The sequence below is a fragment of the Simochromis diagramma genome, unplaced genomic scaffold, assembly GCF_900408965.1.
Source record: "Simochromis diagramma unplaced genomic scaffold, fSimDia1.1 OVJJ01000026.1, whole genome shotgun sequence".
NCBI lineage: Eukaryota > Metazoa > Chordata > Actinopteri > Cichliformes > Cichlidae > Simochromis > Simochromis diagramma.
The window spans coordinates 4,095,840-4,121,644 of record NW_024386985.1 but is presented as its reverse complement, the minus strand read 5'-3'; the positions used below and the strand labels follow the sequence as shown (position 1 = coordinate 4,121,644).

Genomic DNA, 25,805 nt, shown 5'->3' with positions numbered 1-25,805 from the left:
GCACAAAATAAAAATAAAAACATTTAGCTGTTGTTCAAAAGTCCTTTCACTGTCCTGGACCCAAGGAGAATGTGAGGTATCACGATGTGGGGCGATCGTGGCTTAAGAGTTGGGCGTTCGCCTTGTAATCGGAAGGTTGCCGGTTCGAGCCCCCGGCTCGGACAGTCTCAGTCGTTGTGTCCTTGGGCGAGACACTTCACCTGTTGCCTACTGGTGGTGGTCAGAGGGCCAGTGTTCGGCAGCCTCGCCTCTGTCAGTGCGCCCCAGGGTGGCTGTGGCTACAATGTAGCTTGCCATCACCAGTGTGTGAATGTGTGTGTGAATGGGTGCATGACTGGATGTGTAAAGCGCTTTGGGGTCCTTAGGGACTAGTAAAGCGCTATACAAATACAGGCCATTTACAAACGATGTGCTTTAACGTATGCTCTGCTGGTCATAACGTCTGAATTACTCCAATCAAAATGCATCCAGAAACATAGAGAATATTCCCCTGTGGAAAATGGATATCCTCTGTCCAACCATTGAAGAACTGGATAGGAGGAGTGGGCCTAAAGAAATTGAGGTCACAGTGCTGGCCCATCTTGACTATGGATTCCTTCCACTGAAAGCTTTACTCAGCGTTTAACACCACAGCAAAGCTTTAAAAGGTTTGGATCACCCTGCTTCCCAGCGGGACAATCAGAGTGGTCCTTCTTGTCATCTGCCAGACTGTACTCCTCGGTCCGGTGCGCCTTCCACCCGAGAATCATCAGCAGGACGATGCCCATGACCTTATAACCCACCTGTAAGCCCAGATACCTGCAGGGAGTCAGATAAGTAATAAATGCATGGCTCAGATTTAGATGAACTGCACACCTGTTTGATATGTATAGACCAGTCCGATGTGGACGGACAACAAAATTGAAAAGAAAAGCAGCAAAATTCTATCAATAAATTTAAAAAAGTCTTTTTGTGCCACTGGATGGACAATATTCTAGTAAAGAGCATCATTTACAAAATGAGGGTATGAATCTTGTAGGTCACTGCCTGATTGGTTCAGGGGTTCTCCCTTTCTCCCACCTGATCCCATCAGAATTTTGACACAGATGGAATCACATCTAGAAAATGAGCCTGATATCAAAAAGTAGCTAAAAACAGGAAACCTTTCATAGGGTAAAATCTGTTCTGAGCATCCAACCATCCCACTTGGTGATATGAGCCTTAAAAAATAACCCAGAATGCACTTTATGATGTTTTCTCCAGTGAATTATCGGAAAAGAAATCAAACATTCAGGATTTCAGCGCTTGCTTCTATTACTCTACAGCACAGACATTATACCGGTGCAGTTTACTGACATGATAATGAAATATCTCATCATGCTGATGCTCATAGTAGGCTGAAAGTTTTTAATGTTTCTTTTAGGCTCTCTTTGGTGTCGACTCTCTGTTTTACACAGTGGACACAAAGACATCACAGAACTGTCACTTTCTGCCACCAGTTCAGCTCTGACCACAAAACACAACCTTTGATAACAGTACAAAAAAGTCTGTTCTGAGTGATAAATGTTCTCACCGGTTCCTCAACATGTTGTTGTCATAGTAACCACAGCTAAACTTCTTTTCGCATACAGTTCTCCACCTGAGGCACGATGTGTCGATGGCCATCCCAAAGAGAGCAGGGGCCGGGAGCCAAGCTGAGATGGAAAAAGAGGTCAGGGTTAGCAGGGGTGGCAGCTGGAGTTACTCCCATCATCACAGTGCACCTTTTTTCTACCCATAAAATGGCAAATGTGACCTTGATCTTGACAAACGTTTGAGTGAAGACCCATTTGGTTGTCAGTCTATGTAAATTGGATTAAACTTTGACCAATATTATAGGAGGAGTAATTATTGTTGTGAATTCAAATGAATGGCAGAAGCCTCGCCGTGTCATACACTTATTGGTCCTTCAGCAAAATGAGCTAAAAATTAAATCAAAAATGATTTTTAAAACACGGGTGATGAAATTAATACCACTTCCTACTTATTTATGATTTATTAATCTCTTAAAAATTTGCACCATTTGTTAGTTTACTTATATAGCTGGCTTGGTTTATTCCTGGGTTCTTTATACAACCATGACCACTGTAGTTTTTATAGAGCAGCAGGGTCTTGGAGGTTATCTTGTACTTTGGGGGCGAATGAACATATAGAAATGTATCATTAACACTATAATTTGTGTTTTAATTCAATATTGCACCATTTTCTTCCCTATAAACTACAAATGTTTCTGGAGCATCAGCCTCTTTAGTAATACGGTAATCCTGTCTTACCCAGCAGTCTCATGAGTAGAAACTGAATTCCTATGGCAAATGACTTCTCATCAGAAGGAACAGATCTGAAAACACAGGAAAAAAATGTTACACGAGCAACATCTGCATTTTCCATACCGTTTTATGTGGCAGTGATTAATCACTTCATGAAATCTCACACATTAGGGGGTATAGGACACAGATCCGTGAATGTTGTCCTTGGCTTTTGTGTTGCCAATCAAGGAATTAGAGACGGAAAAGCAGTAAAACAAAACAGGAGGTGGACACGAGGAAGGGGAGGAAACTAACGTACCAAAACAGAGAGAGACAAAAGCAAGGAAACCTCAGGAGACACCAGGAAACAGCATAAGAAACATAAGAAACAATAACAATAAAAATCTTAATAGAGCCCAAAGCTCAACAAGAAGCTACAGGAATATAACATAGAGCCACTGTCCCAATGCAGTTTTTGCAGGTGAATAAATATCTATATAAAAATTCATTAAAAAAATGATAAGTATTTAACAACGTGGACAAGCACACTGTATCGTGCTACCCGTCAGAGGGTTGTAACTTTGAACTCACCTGAGCACCATCATGTACATGGGGTTGTGCGTTAGGCAGGCGATGAGGGATGCTAGAGCGATGACGATTATGACAGGGTGAAGAAAATGAGAGCAGCCATTCTCACAAGGACCTGGTTTGGCCTTAGTGCTGGCAGTGCAGCTGCAGTTGGTATACTCCTGTATCTAGAGAGAAAGCAGAGATTATATTTTTTATATTATATTTTATATGTTACCTGTTTGTTCTGATATGCATGGTTTTTGTCCTCTCTCGGATTAAGTTATAATCTTTTGTACAGCTTGTAATGCTGTTATGTTTTGGCTGATTGTTGTTTCCCAAAATTAGAACATCAGCAGGTGATTTAAACGTTGAGAAGGTTAAATGAAATGGAGCCAGTTGAAGCAGGGATGACTCATGAACACCTGAGAATGAGAGGAGCCCCCAGGGCAGAGCCAGGACATGCTGGAGAGGATGTCTCCCGGCTGGCTTTGGAACTCCTCAGTGTGCTCCCAGAGGAGACTGAAGAGGTGGTCTGTGCGTTTCTGCTCTGACTGCTGCCCCCATGGACCCCATGAATATGGACCCGGATAAACAGCAAATAATACATGGATGAATGAACGCTCTTTCTCACATAAGTGTGAAAAGATTATATTTTTTCAAGAAAAAAAACTGCAAGGCTCTGGTTAAAAACAGATCAAATTTCCATTGATATTCCTGATTTAATCAAACTAAAATACATAAAAAGAAACCTGCAAAAATCGGAGACATTTCTCAAGTAGATGTTTGAATTCCACATTCAACTTTGCACTTGTGAACATGTGAATCCACATCAAAGATGAAATAATTATCGCCTGATTACTGAGCATTAATCCATTAAGCTAGCTGCAGCCAGCTCTGTCTGCGTCTGTGCCTCAGTGGTGGGCTTACACGCTGAGTCAAACTGACTAATGTTCGAATAGCGGTCACACAATCCACCCACTGAAGGATTATTCACAAGCTGTGACGTTTAAACGCTGCAGTTTTTTTCTCTATTTTTAAAACAGCTCTCGTTAGTTCTGCGACTAATAAGCATCGATTAGATATTGACTGTGAGTTGCTTTGGTTCTGACTGAGCGAGACTGAGCCTAGACTGGAAGGTACTAGTCAATCAGACAACATGTCAGTCTTAAACTTAAGTATTAAACTATATCACTACCTCAATATGAAATCCTAAGAACTAAAAGCATTTAAAGCCCTAATTACTTTCCGTTAATCCTTAGCAAATAAACAACCAAACAAAATGCAATGGCTGCCTTACTGTGGCCCTGTGTGGGCACACCCAGTTGGGGTATTACGTGTGGGTTTGCCCTGCCCACAGAGTCCCATAGTTTACCCACAACTACCCACTGTGGGCTCACGCGGACATGTTTGCATGAACACTGAAGATTCAACATCCAGGATCCAAGTAAGAACAGCAACGTCAAAGTGGCTCTGTTTTACTTTCATAATGTTATACTAAAGTTTTAATATAAGATACACTTTAGAAAAGCCTAATAAACCTTATGGCTTAAAACTATAACTATAAGTTAAAACTATAACCTTATAAGGAAATAGTTACCCTGACGAGTTGATTTTTGCAAAGGCTCTCGATGGCATTTTATTTGTGGTATGGATTCCCTTCAGCACTTTAAGCTCTGAAGTACGTTATGCTGATAAAGGTTAATATTTCCCAGAGTGGGCAATTTACAGACGCTGTGCAGGAGCAGGGCCAAATGATTATTCTTTGATCCCATACAGAGAATAAGAAAAGAAAACAGTTTTTCCCCCCTCTGCTCTAAAAACAAATTCATTCACTTACATGGCATCCACATCTCATGTGATTACTCTGCACCAGATAATCTCACAGATTGGTTTGGATGATTTATGGTAGGTAATTTTTTCCACTTTTATCCGCTCGCCAGTTAAAAATCATACTGTATTTATACAGCTAAAGAAAACATTATAGCTTCACATAACATAAGCCTATTTATTTTAATCAGCCATTGTGGAAGGCATAAGCAAGAGATGCCACTGACCCGAATCCTGTGGGTGTTGTCGGGGTCTTTGGTGAAGTTCGTGCAGCCAGCGTGGCACGGAGAGATGTACTCAGTGCCGTCGTAGCTGCACACGGGATTAAAGGTGCTGTTAGGACAGTTGCAGTTTGAATAGCAGCTGGGTGGAGACCTGCGGAGGACAGCAGAGCAGCGAGTTAAAGAAAAAGAAGCAGATATGACTGAAGTTTATATATAATCCAGTGCTTGAAGGTGAGGGACTGGATCACAGGTCACTACCATCGGTTCTGAAAGGTGATGAGTGCTGGGTGGTGTTCTTGAGAGCAAACTGTGTTTATAATCCCGTGTAGATGTTAGAGCCAAAAAAAAAGAGAAAACTCTTAGTGTTTCCATCAAGATGATGACTCAGGAAAAAAAATTATTGGTTTAATCTGTCCAATAAAAACAGGCTTGGTAATCTTTAAAAAACTGTGATTGCAGCACTTTGACTACTCTGGCATGTAATCCCCATGCACCAACACCACACACAACATATTTAAGGTTGTTTTAGTCCTACACATTTTGCACATACAAATCTGGACAGATTATTTTTGATTTCACATCGGATCCATCTTGATATATGTTGATGAGCAGTATACCTTTATCTTGCTATTAAATGTAATTCATCTCATTATTTTTATTACTTTTATTCATTTTTTTTAGCACTTTGAGCTTTACATGTAGCATAAAAGATGTTATACAGATTAATAATATTACTGTTATTTCTATAAACCACACAAACTCACCAAGACTGGCTGCTCTGGAAATGATTGACCTCTGAAACCTTCTGTGTTGAACAGCCCATCCAGAACAGAGGGATGTAGAAGAGGGTGGAGATGGTCAGCATCACCACAGAGAAACGTGGGATGGCCTTCAGAGAGAGACCCACCCTTTTCATGATGACCCCGCCAGCCAGCATCCCCACAGCCACAGACGGTAGGTTCACAGAACCTGGGAAACATAAGTTACCGCTAAGTAAAAAAGATGTGAAAATCTCATGATGTCATCTTCCGATGACACCCATGAGCTGAAACCCCCCCCAAGGACTAACTTTCTCTATGCTGGATCCCGAGCAGAGCCAGCAAAGCCATGTTCCAGCATAAACTGGAGTGGAATTACATTTTACAACAGCTTGAGTGAAACATTTACAAGTGAACAAAGTATTTCTCAGAAGTCTGAGACTGGTTCTCATGTCCAAACTGAGTTGGGACATTTTTTAGCTTTGACAGCTTTTTAATTTGTATTCTTTTTGTTGAGGCTATAATGACTTCAGAGTGACGCAACTTACAGCCATTATCAGACCTTAAGGCGGACTGACGCTGGCACAAACTTCCAGCAACAACATGCGCGCTGCCAAACATGGATGTGCAATTTGAGTAAAACTGATTTTCTTCAGTGCCATTGGTTTCCTTTATTACCGTTTTGAAAATTCTCTTTGGATAAATGAAGGGTGTGATACAGCACTAGCTTCATCCAATGCCAAATGGAGATGCTTGTTCAGACTCGAACCTGAGATTTTATCAGGGCATGCGTTTGTTTGCCAACATCCTTACAGACAGAGAAGCCAATTTGTTTAAAATGATGAAAACATTTTCATCAAAGAAAAACTGGCAGCTCGACTGCTTTGGAAAGTTGCCATATCACAAGTGAACCTAGTCACTGCAGAGAATCGATTAAATGATTTTAGCACGCAGTTTAATTTCCACTCTCCAGAGTTCATAAAATGTTTGAAACATGCCATTAAAAGTGTTCATTATTACTTGAAATATTTAACAGCTGACACTGAAACGGCTGCAGTAATATGAAGAATGAGCCAAATGTGGCCTTTATTGGCCGCTGCAAGAGTCTATATGAAAGAAATGTGAACCTGAGCGGCGAGAGGATGATACACGGATGCCAAAGAGAGGCAGGATTGAGCACACATCAAATCAAACACAGGTACGGTGACCAGAGGCCTGAACAACGAAGCAGGATTTGGACTTATTGGGGTGGCTACACGGTTAACTCTGTGTTTTCAGTGTTACTATGGCGATTCACTTCTCAGCAGTCTACGTCGTCATGGTAACTTATGCTGCAGAGCAGGTCATATTCCAGATTAGGGATAAGGTGCAAAATCACCACTTACTGACCAAACGCTTCTCTGGAAAATAGCATCACCATTCCTGGAAGTCTACGGTTTTCTAAGAGCTCTGGATCTCTCAGGTGCATCAGTAATAATACAGATTCTTAAAAGCAGCCTATTTTGTAGCTTTTTCCCCCCATTTCCTGCACTTCTGCCCTACTCGTTGGTGTTGACCTTATTTCATGTAAAGGAATAATAATTTCTCACGTGCCTCTGGGAGAAAAAGTGCAAGCCCACATAAAAGACATGGTCAGCGTATAAACAGGAAAAGATAAGCTACCACTGGGAAGGACAGCGATAGGGAGTCCACTTACAGGAGACATGTAAGGAAAAGCGATAACCAAGTAAAACAGGAAGTTGAACTTAAGTGGACAAATGAACTAACATAGCAACATGAAAGAGGGAGACAAAAATGAAAATAAACATAAGAAGCAAAACAATGTCCAAAAAAAAAATCAAAGGATAATTTCACCAAATACCAAACGAGATCCTGGAACCATGACATCTTTACTCTGGTACCTACCAAAGAGCAGGTTGGCATATACGGCTGTAGTTGCATACTGTCGCTCCAGATACTTGTTAAGGAACGTAGCAAGCCCTGCAATAACCGACGAGAAGCAGCACTGGGCCAGGACAAGGATCAGGAAAAGAGGGCTCAGCAAGAGGTCGACAAACTTTTTGGGAAAACCTGATCAGACACAGATGCAAATAACTTCAGACACTCTGATTTTTACTCTGGTACCATTTACTTGTTTTTTGTGACAAAGATACATAAAGCTATCAAACTAACAGATCTTTGCAGTTGGAATGTAACAAACTCACTCTTCAGGAAGCCCAGCAAAGAGTCCTCATCTTCTGAGCCAGACTCACTTCGAGTCACCTGGAAAGTATCGAGTAGCATACAACCATCAACCATTATATGCACAATCCCATCAGATGAGAGCATGGCTAGAACCAGTGGTGGAATGTAACAGGACATTTACTGTAGTATTTTATTGAAGCACAGTTTTATTGTACTTGTAATTTAATAAACTCTTTCTATGTTATGCTGCTTTCTACTTCTAACATTTACTTCTACTTCTTGAATATAGCTCATAATATTGATTTAAAAAGCTTTTCTTGATACATAAATCCACATTTTTTACGCTGGCTAATGACGTCCTGAGAAGTTGATTTTATCACATTAGAGTAATGTTTGTAGTTCAGCTGAGACTACAAAACCTATCAGAGGGCATGGCATGAAATGGAAAGCATAGTAAAATTAATATTTGCATGATCAGGCCACTTGTTAGTCATGTTAATGGTCTGATGGTGCACTATGCAGGTGTTAGAGGGGATTTTGGCAAGTGTGGGAACCCACCTGGAGGTTCTAGTGAAACACTTCAGAATAGAAAATTTAACTCGAATTATAAATGAGCCACCTAATAATTTCTACTCTGAGCTCCAGTGCATGTGCCTTCTTTGTAGACAGATCTTGGTCCTACTGCTACTCTTTCTACATTCTGCGGTGCATTAACAGATGTTGTCTGAGCTCACCAACTCCTGAGCCAGAAAACACCAAAACAACAGGTGCAAAGATAGAATTTGGCACTTGATGCTGAACAACATCATCAGCTTAAATTGTGACTCCTGCCAAATCCTTCTCGAAGAACTGGAACACACTTGTTTGGGCAGCTATTTCGAAGCAACAGCTAAATTAGCTTTCGTTTCAGTGTTCAGTATAGTTTTATCAAATGCTGCTTGCTGAGCAGTCCTTACCTCTGAAAATAATTTCTTATCTTCTTCTCCTGCCCCCTCTGTCATACATCTTTCTCCATCGTTTTTTTCTCCCTGGGAAATACAGAAGCTGTACCTTTAGCTTGCTGACAGATTGGGTGCCAAATTGCACAAAAAACCCTTTATGTGTTGGCTGATATTTGTTGAGCTGTTTCAAATCACCCAACTGAAATTCCCTGAAACTTAAAAAAGAAGTTAGTTCATGCTACAGAAAGTATGTTCATTCCTCTAATTCCTCTAGAGGTAGCAGAAGGACCACGAATGCAGCTTTACTGACTTCTTATTGACTTGCAGCATGGATGCATGGCATTGATGAGGAGAACAAAATGACACTTGCAGGCAAAGACATATGAAGAGGATATATGAAGATATACTAGAGTTAGACATACAGTGATGGGGTTTGGGTATCTGGAACACCTCAGGATCCTCCAAAGAGGATCTTCAAAGTGTAGCTAGGTAGAGGCCAGTCCACCTGATCGGACTTTGGATAAGCAGTTTAATGAATGGATGGATGAATTTAATGGATGGATGGGTGAGGCAAAAGAGAACCACTGATAAGATGTCCTAAAGCAGTCAAACATGAGTTTAAGTCCAAAGAGTCTTGCTTATAGATTTCTTTCATTTACTACAGCAGCATATTTTAATGTAGAAAAACCGAGACATACTGTTGCTTCTTAGTTAACCATAATAACCGTTCAGCCATCTAAACTGTTTCTTTGTCACTTAAATCCACACATTGTATCCAACACACTCCTAACAGGTGCCAGTAATGAGCCCTGAACTGTCAGTGTCTGATTGGTGTATTTTCATCTTTGTTAAGGGAAAATAAGCAGTTGATAGAGATCCTCACATGTTCAGTGAGTAATGAAGACAGGGACATTTATGGGAGGCAGCGGCACAAATTCAGACATACAGGAGAGCATATGGAGGCTCCAGAGGATGAAAATCTCATGGGTTTGATCTCAATCTTTTGAGGAGCACTTCAAAGTTTCTCTCTCCTTTCATGCGACATTGTCCTACAACATAAGCCTCTGTGTCTTTGTGCTGCATTCGTGTGACGTGGGAACATTAGACTGAACTGACAAGCTCTGCACAACAGCATTCAAAATCACCCAAAAGCTGTCAAACACTGCAATGAAAAGATTTCTGTGGAGTTTTTGTCTCTCAAAAGAATTCGTTTAGAGCCTGCCCGCTGTTAGTTTGAATCTGCGCGAAAGTTTAAAAGACGCATCATGTGTTTCAGTGGTTCTCAAACCTCTCCCTTATTATCATGTTTTTTATTTGTACAACTCAACATTCATCCATTGCTTATTTATGATTTATACTGGGGAAAAAAGGCTGATGATGACCTGTCAGTCTATTACTGTTTGAAGATTACTTCCACTTTTTGTGTGCAACTTTCAGCTAACCACTTCCCCTCTGTGTCCATCGATAACATTTATGTAATTATGTCTGCTGTTTGCTCATTCCTGTTAACTAAATCAAAAACCGCTGTTGGGAAACTGATGACAGACTGGATTATGAAAGATGCATGTTTTTAAAGGTTTCCAGCAGGGGGCGTCTCCTGTGATTGTAAAGAGAAGTCAAACTATATACAAATCTGTGGGTAAATGGCCAAAGTGCAAACTAGATTTATGACCCCAGTAAAAACTTTCCTGATGAGTTTATGGGCTCTAATTTCATGTTTTTTTTAAAAAAAAAGAAAAATACAGGATGATGACTTTGTGAACTATACTCTTTGCGAATTATAGACAGTTGGAGGGCAATTTGCTACCATATGAGTGTCCCCTCAGTTTCACAGTCAGAGGCATTCCTCTGTCCTTGTGTCTGGTTTCAAAACATGCAGAAAACAATCATTTGCTGTGCGAACATGAGAATTCCTGGCAGCTAAGTTAGTTTTAAAAACACAGTCTATGATTACTGACATGGACTAAAAAAAAAAACCAACACAATAAAAGAAAACCCAGTTCATTAATGAATATTTACCTTAGAGTGATTGATGTTTTAAACTGGCACAGTATGTTTTAAAGCTTTAAGCTGTGTCAATGTTGTTCTGTAATTTTCCTGCATATGGTTTTATATTTTAGGAAAGAATTATTGTAAAAAAGACTTTTCTACGTCACAAGAGCTCACTAGTAGTTCTAATTTTTTTCTAATAACTGTATTTTGGCCCACTTGAACTTCATTGTTTTTAAGTCAGTCAAGTTAAAGCTGGAAGTGAAACTGTGGTTTCACAAAAAATGAGGGGGCATGCACTTCCTCCTTATCTAGTCATAGATAAGTTTTAGCTTAACTATGCTTATCTAATATTTTTCTTAAAGCATTTCACAAGCGCAGATTTGTATGTGACATCGCTCCACTGAGGTCACCAAGACTGAAACTGTGGCTTAAATAGTGAAAAACTGAAAGAAAAACAAGAACAAAAAACAACCTGCAGCACTTACATTAAGCCAGCAGATGTCAGTCAAATGTGACATAGAGAATATTGTCCTTTAAGTGTCAGATCCCTGTTTCCTTCCAATATTTACAGTTACATTATGGATGCTTCTTGTGGACTGCACAGTCCTGACGTGTGCTCTGCTGTTTAAAAGACTTCTACAAGAGCAAGGCTTACGTGGTCTTGTGAAGCCATGGTACGTGGGAAGAAGAAGTAGGGGATAGAGGTGAGAACCAGACAGCCGGTAGAGATGAGCAGGCCCATCCACCAGGCACCGATCCAGCGAGGATCGTCGGGTCTGAGTTGGAGCGCAGCTTCTCCTGGAATTATCGGTGAAAAACGCCGTAAGACATCCATACCTCTTTAACCCAATCAAATGACTTCCAGACTCAGCTTTACCCAAATCTTTTTTGTTCACGTCCACATAGACCCGCAGCATGACTGAGCCCAGCAGGTAGCCGATGGCAGGCCCGAATACAGAAACTGCAAACAGGATGGCTGTGAATGATAAGAGATGGCAGGCTGTGATGGACCGTTGAGCTGCAGCCAGTCAAATACCTTACCATTTTAAAAAGATTGCATTTTTCCTCTAAAGCCTCCAAACTGATTCTAAAAGACTCCAGCTTTAACCTCCAAGCTATTTTCGCAAGTGGGGTCATTTTTGTACAATATTTCATACGGGAATATTTTTTTAAACGGTTCCATCTGTATTTATCCTTCATTCATAACAGATATTCTCAAATATTCCATGGAAAAACAGGGGTTAATCTGACTTATCTCTGTGAATCATGCTGTTATAAACATCACTTTGGGGAGTACATTTCTGACTCAAGGCTTCTGCAGGAATAAATCTTGATATTCAAGGTCTGTTAGCCACAGTTTGATGCAAAGCAATAAAGCATGAGATTTAAAGGGGAAAATTAGAAATCAAAGCTAATTTTCTTGCAAACAGACATATTTCATCTTTATCTTTATAAGATCTTTATCACAAAGATTTTGAATGACAGCCATGTTTTTCCTTAAACTCATTGTTGGAAGAATTAACACTTCTACTGATGACTCGAGTTTCTGAGTCTACTTGACATGCGTCGACGAGCAGTACTTTAAAATCTAAGCAGCAGCTGGTTTCTGAACACTTCAGTGATCTGATATCATCCTCTAAGCTGTCTGTAGACAGAGTGATGACTTTAGTTTTCAGTTCCACCAACACAAAATACTCGTACTTTCACTCCTTGTGTTTGTATATTTATCAGTTTTTTCACACGAAACCCTGCTAAATAATTCAGTTTAATGTGGTCCCATCAATCTTTGAACTGCAGGTCATTCACCTATGTAGAGAGGGGAATTTGCAGGCCCAGCAAAATCATCAATGTAGGAAATCCCATAGGGCTGGATGGGCACTGATCCGACACCAAAGAGCAGCTGAGCGCTGGCCATGAGCAGCCACAGGTTGTTGGTGTCGGTCAGACGTCTCGTTTCATCACGGTTGCACGACTGTGTGCTGTTTGAGGTGCTCTGCAGGTTGCACATTTCGTGGCGATCTGGTATCAACACACACACACACACACACACACACAGGGTAGAAAACAAGGAGAATGATAGTTAAAAACAGGCCAGAAGACAGAGACGTACTACTTATTTAATTTCCTGGAGCTTCTCTGACCCTCCGCTGACACTCTGTATGACTTTAACTGGGGGCAAAGCGAAAAGGAAGAAGAACATTGTTATTGCAAATGAAATGCCCCAGAGGTAATTGTAATCTTCTTAGCTTTCAGAGAGTGCACAGAGATTATGAATTTCCTCCTGATTTATGCAAAAGTTCAATTGGGGAGGACCAGCAAGGCTTTCCAAACACATGCTAAAGAACACAGAGGAACAAACAGCAGAAACTTGTTTGACTCCCACTGAGTCCTATGGAGCCTTTGTTAGAGGATGCTGCAACTCTTAAGTAAAGCCTCATAAGTCTTTTGGACATATTTGTACACTTGAAATCCCCCTCAGCTCTGGACAGAGTCACAGGAGGGCAGTGTCAGCGGAGACAGAGCAGCAATGTGTTTATAGCTTCATCTTACTATGTAAAACAGAGCCGTATTCATACGGCTGAGACAGGAAGTGAGGCAAAGTCAGTATCATGGCACTGATGGCCATCAGCAGTCCACCGACGCCGATGATGCGAGGACGGTGGACCCGATTCCCAAAGTAGCTCACGAACACAATCAGTATGCTGTTACTGACCTAAGAGACAGAGAAAAAAGTCAGAGAGGAGCCAGAGGAAGCGCCACACCTAATGCATTAAACTCAGGGTGTCACTGTTGTGCAACGCTGCATCACTTGGTGCAATCTAGCACAATTCAGAGGTAATTTAAGGATCCATAATTAGATGTCACTTTAATCTGTATTTGCATTTCATTTACCCAAAATGTGGTCATTTCTGCTGAATTTTTTGCACACAACTTGTATAGCGCTGTAACTGCAGTTGGTGCAGTTCAAAGTTCTTCACGGGGGAAAGCAACATTTAAAACACGTGTGTGCAGTTTGTTTGTTGTGTTTTCCTCCCTGTCACTTCCTGTGTCTACTGTGCTGTTCCCTAAGCTTGCCTCTTACTCTGCACACTGATTTCCAGGAATGCTGAAGCTATTCTCTGCTGCAGGAGATGATTGGTTGGTATGGGGTCATTTTGTCTTATTTTGATCTCTTATCTTTTGGCATTGTACTCCGATAAGAAGCGAACAACATTAGTAACACAATGTTAAACCTGAAGCTGCTTCACTAAGCCCCTGACCCTGCCTCGTAATCCAGAGCTCTGGAGACAGAAACAATCACAACAGTAAAGCTCCATGTAACTGAGAGGAAGTGCAGAGCTGGGTGATAATTGTCTGAATTTATCACTTTAATGAGACTACACATTACACATAAGCTTTTGATCTGGCGTTACTGAGAAAATATCCATCAGAGCAGCCTTAAAGAAACCATAAGAAGATAAGCCAAAGTCATTCTTCATGGGGTATCGCCACAGACAGAAAAATGCGGTTTATTTGTGACTGTCTTTGACAAACAGAAAACATTTATATGTGTGTGAAACACTTAAAGCTCACTGGAGTATAAAGAAAACCCCAGAGTGACCTCTGCGCCGAGCGCGTACAGAAACAATCTCTCATCACTCCTGACGCCTGCATTTGCAATAAAACTGTTCCAAAATACTCGAGTCCCATTCGGATTGTCAGGAAGTGTGATTTTGATTTGTTGCTTGCACTTCAGTTCCTCCTTTGTCATCGGTATCCTTGAAATAAAGCTATCATGATACTACACTGGATGAGGGTAAGTTATTGTTGGCTCCCACCTCGTGCAGAGAGGAAATGGTTCCCGAGGAGTAGCTGCTGAGGCCGTAGCGTCTCTCGATTGTGCTGATGGTGCTCTTGAAGTAGGCGCTGTACAGCAGCTGGGACAACTGCAGGAGGCCGTGGCAGAGCACGAACAGCTAGGACACAGAAGACAGGTCTTTTTATTCTTTCGGTTATGTTCGTGAAATAGTGGAGTGTGGAAATATGCAGGAGGAAAGACAAAATGTGCAGCAGTGAGGGATCTGTAGCTGAAACAGGGTGAAGTCATAAATGTCAGCCGTGTCAGCTACTCTGTAGCAGTTTCAGCTGGCACCATTACAAAAAGCCTAAAATAATTAGTCTTAGAGGATTAAATTGTTTTTAAGAACACAGAACAATTCAGAGGAAACACATTTTCAAAAAGGCATCTCCACTTTGAGTACAAACTCATCTGCACCGCATTCCTTAAACTCCTTTCCAAGTATTACACAAGGCTTCAGGCATACCAACTAAAGACTTTGCAGACAGTTAGCCTCTTTCTGCAGGTAAAAGTTTGTGTTTTCTAACCTAAGAGCAAAAAACAGGTTATATTTTTAACATCAGTTAAAAAGTTTATTATATACAGTCAAACATATGGCCTGCCAAAGCTCCCAGTCCTGGTTACTGGATGGTTTTTGTAAAATGCGAAAAATTGCAAAGAAGAAGGGATTAAGCTGTGAATGAGATTCATTATATGAATTACAAAAGCATCACATGCGGCAATGTAAATACGGTATAGTTTTTTTTTTTTAAAGAACATTAAAATTATTGAAAATGTCCTGGAATGAGATCCAAGCCTTCACATCATTTTCTCAAAGTTTTAATTTCTATACTGTGGTTAAAGCCTGAGGAGCCGTGCTGCTTTCTTTGCTTCGCTTCAGCAGTACGTCTTCATAATGTGGAAAATCTCAGACATATTATTTTGTGATTGATTTTCATAAAATATCTCCGCCTGTTTATGACATGTTTGCAGAATCTACTAAAAATGTATAATAATGTTTTCTGCTTTGTTTTTAAAAAGTTATTATGCATTTGTTTTACTCCACTAAATGAGGTTGTAATGAGGTATGAGTTGCTAAGTTTTAGGTTTCTTAATGATTCCTAGAAATCAAAAGTAAAGTTGCCTGACTCATGATTTAATTTTTTTCTGGAAAACGGCATGTCTGCACTGCAAAAGCAGTAATGCATTAGCTCCAGAGCACAGATCCAAAAGAGGAATGAAATCACTTATCCGGTGACAACATTTTGGGATCGTTTCAGGAAAACCGCTTCATACTGCGTCTCCATCTGGTTGTGGAATTTGTCCTCCAAGACTTTCTCTTCACACCCAGATCAGAGTCGCCCCCTGGATGGACTCCCAGTGATCTGAAAGACGAGTGACTTGCTTCTCTGTGTCTCAGAAGGCTTTCACAGACACACTGCTTACTTTTTGCTCCGGGGGCCATGGATACTGCATTGAGGATACATGTTGAGATTAGCGGTGAATTTACTATGAAAACAATGATAAAGCCCAGCTTTCAGCGTGTTTACCAGCTGCCAGCTCGTCTGAGGGAGAATAAACTCTGCATTCGCCTCAGAACAGTTAATGCTCCTATTAAAGTGTGGCTTTATGGTTGGTTAGCACACACAATGGATCCTTTTACACGGCTGATAATATTTCATCTTCATTTTCTGTCAAATAGGCTTCAATTACCTAAGTGATTTGACAGCACCTATCTATACCTATAAAGCGGGGGGGCAGGAGGTTGTTTCTTTTTTTTTTCTTGTCTAATTCTGTTCTGACTGGAGACAAACAGAGGGTCAGCTGTACTGATGACAGTTTTAACACACAAATGTACACAGACCAGAGAAAACCAGCTTAAGCAGAGATTTATATATAAAACCCAGCCAGTGGGAAAGTTTGGGGACAGACAGAGAGAAGTAAGCACAGTAATGACCCTACAGTTTTAGACAATCCCCTATGAACAGCATTCGGTGAGAGTGAGAAGGAAGAACTCCCTTTTCACAGGAAGAGACCAACGCCACCAAGCTCAGGATTTATGGTCATTTTTTAAACAGGTTAAAATGGCATGAGACCTCATAGATGTGGTTAGCTTTAAGGATGATATTTTTTGACTGCAACTGTGTTTAGAAAAACAAAGACGTGCTTTTTTTTGGCATTAAATATCAACACAATCAGCAATTAATTAAATGTGGCAAATGTTTGTGCACTCAATTTCAATATTCTCATCCCTGTACTTAGAGAAAGCCTAGAGAAGCAACTTACGGTGGCCCTAAGAGGCCAAACGGACTGCAACTTAAGAAAACACCAGCAATAAGAAAAAACGCTGCAAAAGCACACAAAACACAACGGAAATAGGAAAAAAAGAGATTTCCAAAAACACAAGGGAAGTGTTTCTGGGGAGACAATAACCCGACGGATCAGTTGCAGGAACCAAAATATGCTAAGAATTGCGCTGGGAGACAATTAAAAGAAGTGGAGGATCTGTCTGTTTTGTGAGGAAAGAAAAGATGAGAGGTAAGTGTGTTAGCCTAACTAGTAGCCTAAAAATCTGTCATCAGTATATGAAAATCATGATAAAACACACCTAGCATGTTTCTAACTGGTCCGTCCGGTTATTGTCTCCCCAGAAACACTTCACTTGTGCTTTTGGAAGAAATTTTTTTTTTCCTATTTCTGTTTTGTTTTTTCCGTCGTGTTTGTTGTGCTATTGCAGCGTTTTTCTTATTGCTGGTGTTTTCTTAAGTTGCAGTCCGTCTGGCCTCTCAGGGCAACCGTAGCAACTCCTTTACATGCGCAGCAAGGTCAGTCTTGTCACTGTCAGTATCGATATATTTTACTTTAATGCCAAATCGCATGTTTGGCACAATACATTAGCAAATCTGTCCCATAAAGAGCAGATAGTAAAATAAAGGTAAAGAAATCAGGCATTTGCTCACGTGAGGAGAAGAAAAGGTTGGACAAAGTCTTTTCAACATGTGGTTTAAATGACAGATTCTGATCTGTATGTTTAAATGCATGGACATGGCTTTTTTGCGAATTTTAAAAAAACAACTTAGATTTTCCTCCATTCAACTGTGTAAATTGGAAGGATTGTTCTACTGAAAGGGAAAAGAGCAGATAATTGTGTCAGCTGCATAAAAAAATTAATTAAATTAAAAGGGAAACTTTTTACAAACTTTAAGTATTTGGATTCTCTGAGCATTATTCATTTACTTCTCCTTTTTGAACACTTTTAGCTCTCTATGATTGGAGGTCATTGTCCCAACCTTCAACCCTGCTGGGAAGGGAAGAATTGAGGGAAGTTCACTCTTGAATTCCAAAAGCTTTTATTTTCATGGACACGGGTTGTGGTTATTTTGTTCTTATGTGTTCTAGTCAAAAAAAAAAAAAAAAAGAGAGAGAGAAAAAAAAAAGGGGGAAATAAAAGGAAAAAAGTGCTTGAAATGTGTATAAACTCTCTGAGGATACTTAAAAGAAAGTATGTGCACAGGTCACCTCCCCTTATTGTCAAACAAACATAAAACAGATTTTCTGCACAATAGCATCGTGAACAAAGGAGCGCTGACATTTAAAGCAGTTCTGAAAAATGTGCTTATTCTCCAGTTGAGTAAGACTGATATATTACTCATATATCAGTTTGTTAAATATACTGGAATGATGCATTCAGGAGATGGTTTAACATTTTCAAAACCGCACATTCAGCGCTGACTGCCCGAGCCTCGCGTTTTAGGCCGCGCTTCAAATTGTGCACCAATCCAAGAAGTAGACTAGTACACAGCCTCCTTAAAACCTGTGAATACCAATGGCTGTATAAAAGATACTTGCATGTTAAAATGCCAAACTTTATAGTATAAATGAACACTGTTCAGGTTCTATTGATATTTCCCCCCTTCATAACAACACCATAGCTCTCCTAGGATTTTATTAAATTTATTAATTAGATTAATTATCAAATATCTGCAGGTGATGCTCCAATACAGTCCCTGAGTTCTGATTCTTTAAAATTTTAAATATTTAATGTCAAAATTAAGAAACTGAACGTTTCATTTATTGTGAATGGTTGCAGTACCTTCGCAGCCCACAAGGGGGCAAATGGAAAAAAAAAAACTTCGGTATTTCACCTTACAGCAGAGGTGTGCAACTCCAGGCCTCAAGGGCCGGTGTCCTGCAGGTTTTAGATGCATCCTTGATCCAACAAAGCTGATTTCAATGGCTAAATGACCTCCTCAACATGTCTTGAAGTTCTCCAGAGGCTTGTTAATGAACTAGTTATTTGATTCAGGGTGATATATAAAACTAACTGGACACCGGCCCTTGGGGCCTGGAGTTGGACACGCCTGCCTTATCGTTTAGAGCTTATTGCGACGACTGCTGTCGTTATTTGGAACTACTTTCAAAAAACCGTATTGAAGTACCAGTATATGTGCCAATATGGCCATTTTTACTCTCTAGAAAACACTCGGCTGCTCTCTGGTGTTCACCTGCGTTTGCAGTTTGTGCTAATCCGAGGACAGCATCTGTCTGCAGTAGACATGGCAGCTGTGCTTATCTTCTCACCATACCCTGATAAAGAAATACAATGCGATTTGACTGTGACTCAGCCACAGAGGCGAGCCTCATGCTCAGGTGCAGTGAGGCTTTCCAATGCTTCTCATGCTCCTGATCATGATGTAAACACTACATGCCCCTGTGCAGAAACTTGGCCCAAACGCTGGCAGAGCTATCCTTAAAGAGAGGTTGACGGTGTCACCTGGGTGTAGACTCCAGGTGTAGCTCAAGAGGACCTAAGAAAACAAGCAGAATGTGCTCTTGAAGCTGAACAAATAGAGAGCGGAGCATGGTGCAAATTGTAGCGGTATCAAGGAAAGATGGATGGATGTGATTGCTTCGTGTGAAGCCTTTGTTGACCGGAGAACAAAGAGCACAGCTTTATAACTTTTTAGTCATTTGATGTTAGACTGGAGGACAACAGCTATTCAAAGCTCTGGCAGTACAGTTTGACCGAAAAGGCTGCAGGAATGATTTAGAAACAGCTTTCTGACAAATGGCTTGCTGCTCCGCTCATGCTGAACTGCTCCCATTGTCTAAACATAACACTGCACACCTTTGAAGTCCAGGTGCATTCTCACAAATTTCACTGTGTAGTCTCAGGATGATGTGAAGACACCTGCAGGACGAGCCTCGCTGTTTCACTGTCCTCCACCCTGCTTATGTTTGCTTGGCTTCAGCGGAGGAGGGCTTTAAAGTGAAGATAAACAGGGAAAGATTTGCAGCGGCCGGACCCACCACAGGCGACGTGAGAACATCGAAGGTAAACACTCAGAAGATTCCAAACTCAAATAAACGCTCTCCCTCTGGAAAGCTAAGAAACTTCCTCCACCCCCCCCAGGCTTCCGAAACCTATTACTCATATGTGTCACTCACACGGTGAAGAAGAGGAGTCATTTCTCTTAGAGTTTTGAAAGCAACCACCAGTGTTTGCATTAATATTACTCACAACTCAAGAACAAACTGTTTTCCTCCCATTACTGCCGTAAAGGGAAGAACAACTGCTCCTTTTGGCACACGTTCAGGCAACAATTCTCCTTCAAGTCAGTGCTTTGAGCCTTTTAATAGCAGAGCCAAAACACATAACAAAACTGGGGCTGGATGCGGATCCCGAACACATAAAACTGCTGTCAAAAGGGATCAAATGAAGTTATTAGTGATGGAAAAACAAAGTTGTCAGCATTCTCTTCTGTCAGGAATTTATCTGAAGCAGAAACACGATGAAATTTCCACAACAAGGATCCGATTAGCAAGTGAGAGAGGGAAAAAAAAAAAAAAGAGCTTGTGCTCAAGGCGCTAAAACTGCTTCCCAAAGTTTGGATGACTGAGTGACAATCAAACAGCAACCTCTGAGCCAACAAAGGCCTTATATGCTTTAGTTTAGTCTTTGCAGTTCCTCTAGTGTCCACTAGAGGCTTCAAAAGTGAGCCAATCCTCGATAAAACCCCATGTTAAAACTTTACAGCAGATATAAACATGTTTACAGTCTGCTACAAGAAACTGTTTTAATCTCTGCATTGAGTTTTTTCCCCATTTTAAAGCATCACAGAAGCATTTTTCATTGTTTCCATGATGGCGTCATTTTTCAGCCCCAGAGGTTCGCCTTTGGTGAGAAACACAGGCGGCCATGATGCCTCCTAGGCGTCACCTCACCAAACTGGCGTCCCTGAACTGGCCCTGTGGGCCATGTTTGTGCTGTGGGGGTTTCTTTTGGAGCACTTCTAATGGAATCAACGCCTGTTAGCTTCATCTAATAATCTGGCTGTGGCAACACAGTAACTTCCAGCTCCAAACCCCCCCCCAAAAACACAACAACAAAAAGAAAAACACAATATAGTGGCCAAAACTTGTGTACTTTTTAAAAAAAAAAATGTATTTGTTGCTAAAATGTGAAATAATTGTTGGCCCATAGTTCCCACGTTGCTGCCAGTCTGTTCCAGTATTGATGCCCCTTGATGCTCTTTTACCAGTAAATCATGATTTCATCCAAATCTAAAACCTCATTTCCACAAAATAGAATTGTGACATCTCAAAATTGCTCACAACAAAGTTGGACTCGGTTAGGTCAATGGCTCTTCCAGTTACTACCACAAATAAGAATTGACTGACAGATGCAACCACCGTGGTTCATCCCAACTTCTGCTGCTTTATTTCTATATTTTTAATAATAATGACAAAACAAGCAAATAAGGTGCTGAAGCATCTAAAATGTGGAAGTTCAAAACTAATGGGTGATTTCCAAAAGCTGCATCCATCATTTACATACAAAAGGCTGCAGTATCCTGTACTATAAGTGAATAAAGAAAGGTTAGTGCTTCATTTCTTTTCCATATGAAAGGATGGAGAGCTGCTGTCAGCCCCTGGTCCTCACTTTGAGAATCTAAATTAGTCAAAGCTGAACATTTGTCTTTGCTTCTGCAGGTAAACCAAACCTAATTTTACTTTTTAATTGCTTTTTAATCGCTGAGTAATCTTTTTAGTTTTCCCTCCACACACCTTTCATTTAATAATCTGTGCTTGATTCTCCTGACCATGGAGAGGTCCACACAGGTGAGCACAAAGCCTCCTGGGAATGTTTCAGGTTCAGTTCATTATTTTCAGTTGTGTTCTTTGTTACATTTCATCCATGTTGAGTTTAGACTCTGACTGTTGTGAATGTGTGATGTGGTTTTGGATCAGCAGTAACATCTGGACTTAAGGCAAGTGTGTGTCTGTACATGTTTACATAGCTATGTGAGGACAGATAAATTGTAAGTTTACTATACTTGTGGGGACCAACAGTTGCTTATGAGGACAAAGTGCCCGTCCCCACAAGTTTGAGGGCATTTTTGAGGCTCAAAATGTGGTTTTAGGGTCAGGGTTACAGTCACAGTTAGGTTATGTTTAGGCTAAGGATTAGGGTTTGGCATTCATTTGGGATGTTTAGGGTAAGTGGCTAGGGGAAGCATTATGTCAATTAGATGTCCTCACTAAGATATGAAAACGAGTGCGTGTGTGTGCGTGCGCGCCTGTTTTAAAGGTTGTTTAAATTCTCAGTCTCTGTCAAACATTACACTGTAAAACACTCAGATTTAATTTATGCAGAATTTGATGAACTGCTTGAAAACATTAAATAAGAAATTTTGAAGCCTTTGACTTCAGTGTGTAATGCTACCTTGGGTTGCTTGAAAGGTGCTTCATAAATGAGTTATTATTAATATTATTAAGAATAACATCCTTAACTAAAGCAAAAAAAAATAAAAAAAATCTTTAGTCTGACCATCTTAAGGTGGATCTTTGCTTGAACCTGTCAATAAACTTCGTGAAGTGAATTAAACTTAAATGATTTGCAGTTGATGAATTAAAGTCCCCAAAACTTTGTAAAAATATAAATTCATATAATATTATCAGACTTATACATCTAAAACTCCAAAGCTCCCTCTTTTAACAACCTATCAAAATATATATATCCAAATGAAAAAAGTGATTTTTTATTAACTTATTTATTTATCGCTAAACACATTTTACACGTTTGATTTAAAACTGAGTCCTTTAAGGTTTTCATTCTGAACTAGATGAAAGTGCCTAAAATTAGAAAGTTTATTTAATTTATAATTAATTAATATAATGCATCTTTTACATTAGTGGTATTAATACATTTACTTTATTTGCACACTCTCAGTAAACAAGTCTGTAACTGAGACTTTGCACTTTACCGTGTTGGATTCCTCATCGTTAACCTCCCAAAGTGAAAAGGGAGAAAAATGTTTGATTTATAATTACAAAAATTAAAATCCCTTCCTGCCTTGGAAATAACATTTGATTTTGGCGGGGGTGAACTTCAGTTTGTGCGGAAAGATTAGAAACACGTTAATTAAGATGAAAGCGGCAAGTTGTTCCCTGCAGGTCACCTCCAGCATCATCAGCCCAAGCAGCAAACACTGCATTTAAATCTGATTTCAATTAGATCAGATTGATTTTTTTTTTTTAATTATTATTATTATTATTTTAGCTAACAAGAGACTTATGACCACATTATGGCCGATTTTATCTTGTTTATCTCAGGTGAAGCTCGGTTTGCGCTTAGGCAATCCTACCCAGAGGGCAAAATCCTCAAGTTATGGAGGGAAAAAGGTGAAATGCCCTCAGATTAAACCTCCACTTGAAAATGCCACATTTATGTGGCTCATTATGTTTGCCGCGCTAAGGTGCGGCTGCTTTCATGCACCCACAGGTGGATCCACTGAACTCAGTGGAGAACAAAGTGGAACGCTCCCCTTGAAGCCGAAGTAGAAACTCAGTTTGTGTGCATAAAGTCGCAAAGTCGCGCACTCCTCTAGGATAAATGCGCACACGCTGCGTCCTCTGCGCAGTGCCAGCCGGTGTCTCACCTTTATGCTGCAGCGGAGCGTCCTGGGCTTCTTCGCGTCTCTGCGCGGATTCGCGTCCATCGCTTCGGCTCGGGGCTCCACAGTGAGCAGAAAGGCTTCCTCTCCAGGTTTCATGTTTGCGTCCTCCCCCCGCTGCTGTGTGCGCTCTCTTTTCTTTTCTTCTTTTTTATGCCCGTCGCTGATGATGTAACTGGACTCAGCCCACGGCTCCACGCGTAAATGTTTTGAAACTTGTGAAAAGGGAACAGGTCTGAGTCACGGGGCGCAGCGCTCACCTGTGACAGTTGAACTGTTTGTTAAAGAGCGGAGTCCCCGGTGTTACTCACCGCGTTATTCACACGCAGACGGGCTCTAATGTGAGCAGGAGTGTTTGTCAAGTATCCAGCGAGCCCCGTATTGTTCTCCAGCAGCTCATTACGCGCGGTATGCGCCACTCAGAGCTGTTTTCTGTCCCGAGCTAATGAGCAGAGAGGGAGGCAGGGAGAGAGATTAATGAATGAAGCCGTTTAGAGGTCAGTGTTTCCCCACAATAAATGTTTAACAGCGTGTTGATTTATTCACGTGGATTTTTACGCGGTGCAGAGAAGCTGCAAACAATTCCAACAGCTGAGATCCTGCAGACAACAGAGGTCACAATCACCTTAACGTTTCCGTGAAGGAAACTTACCCGCTGGAGTTTGGAAAACGCGTTTAAACACTGCTCACCTTTACCAGCATCCCCCAAAGAGCCACAAAACCACGTGGATGATTAACTTTTCTGTTCTCACAGTAAAGAAACGAATTTTCATCACTTTGTCCTCAAACTGTAGGTCTGTGATCCCCCCCAGGCAGCACTCCTTAATGTTTTGGATAGTCTAAATGAGTGCTTCTTAAACTTTCCACTTTGGAATAAAAAAAATAAAAAAAAAAAAAAAGGATTCAAGGTGAATGGTAGTGTTTAATGGGGTGTTTCCGGGCTTTTTTGTCAAAGTTTGGCTGGACAAGAACAAGATGAGTTGATGGGGTTAGCACAAGAAATCTGAATATTTCTTCAGAATTATACAAAGTGGGGAAAGCAGGTGTAGAAAATACTGGGCCTGTGTCCAGCCATGTGTCCTCAGACAGATGTTTGATGTGCAGAGCTGCTGAAAGGGAAAACTGCAGAAGAGAATCACTCTCAAGCTGAGTAAGATTTCAGTTTGGTACCAGTGCTCAATCTAGAAGGGATTCCACACATTTCCACTAAAAACACCACAACATCACAAACAGATCCTCAGATCCTGTCCACCATGATTTTCTTCCGACGGAGATTACCCAACTTCTCGTATCCGCAAGTAAATGGCAATGGACTTGTCCTTATATAGCACTTTTCCGCTCTGTATGAACACTCAAACATGCCTTATTGACCTATTCGTTTTCTCCTACACCTTTTTAATATTCACACGCGACCATACTCCGATCGATGCGGACTGAAGACTGGAGCCGCCACTTTCTGCTTGGTAGATAACCTGCCTCCTGAGAGGTAGAGCAGGTCTTTCCAAGAGATCAATATCTGTTCTCTTTCAGTTCTTTGAACAAGGTGGGGCTGCGCTCTCTTATCTGGATATCTAAACATGCTCTGCGGAGACGTTTGGACTTTGGACGTGAGCGAGTCTGAAAAACATCAGCCATGATCCAGACTTTGAACTGTTATAAAGCTGTCTGCAAACACACTAGTAAGGAAATTTATTGCGTCAAACACTGCAGGAGTTTTTACATATGCATATCAGTTAACCACAGAAATGACTTTATTATTTTCGATTAATGCCACACGAACCTCACTGCTCCACATATAAAGGAATTTAATGCAACTCCTCCACGAATCAACACCTTAATCAGTGGGGGAGCTGTGTAAGTGGCTGAGTGATCTCAGGAATTATATTTTTTTGTGGGCAATTTTTCTCAGGGACCAAATGACTTTAAATAACTAGTGGGACCCCACCGTGAAGAAAGGCCCAAGTTTTTGTCTACATGTTGATATCCGAATCCTCTTCTAGCTGAGACTAAAAGGAGGCAGGTCACATATTATACCCTGTTCACTGACGTGTCCCACATGGAGAAGGCTTACCCAGAATGCAGTTCAAGTGTTCGCCAGTGAGTTATCAGAAAACAGATCAAACATCCATGTTATCAATGCCTTAAACTGCTGCAGGTTATTGAAATGATGATATATCCCATGATGCTGATGCTCAAAGGCGGTTTTAGAGAAACAAAATCACACTGAGGAAAAAACAACAAAAACAAAAACAACAGGTTTTGGTTTCAGAC

The 25,805-nt window shown here is 40.8% G+C and overlaps 1 protein-coding gene across 3 annotated transcripts; it reads right to left on the bottom strand.

The window, feature by feature from the left end:
- Nucleotides 1–293: 293 nt before the first annotated feature.
- slco2a1 (solute carrier organic anion transporter family, member 2A1) lies at nt 294–24,171 on the bottom strand. 3 transcript variants are annotated; one of them, XM_040040178.1, is made up of 15 exons: nt 23,520–24,171; nt 14,579–14,716; nt 13,311–13,473; nt 12,567–12,779; nt 11,638–11,736; nt 11,416–11,558; nt 8,784–8,855; nt 7,848–7,905; nt 7,549–7,713; nt 5,650–5,854; nt 4,889–5,036; nt 2,856–3,019; nt 2,292–2,356; nt 1,553–1,673; nt 294–798 (listed from the first exon to the last, which is right to left on the bottom strand). In XM_040040178.1, the coding sequence occupies exons 1-15, from the start codon at nt 23,631–23,633 to the stop codon at nt 615–617; spliced, it is 2,052 nt and encodes a 683-aa protein (XP_039896112.1). In that variant the 5' UTR covers nt 23,634–24,171; the 3' UTR covers nt 294–614. The 3 variants fall into 3 exon arrangements, with proteins under 3 accessions (XP_039896112.1, XP_039896113.1, XP_039896114.1); XM_040040179.1 differs by having other exon boundaries at nt 2,856–3,013; nt 23,520–24,164; XM_040040180.1 differs by lacking the exon at nt 8,784–8,855 and having other exon boundaries at nt 23,520–24,169.
- Nucleotides 24,172–25,805: the final 1,634 nt, after the last annotated feature.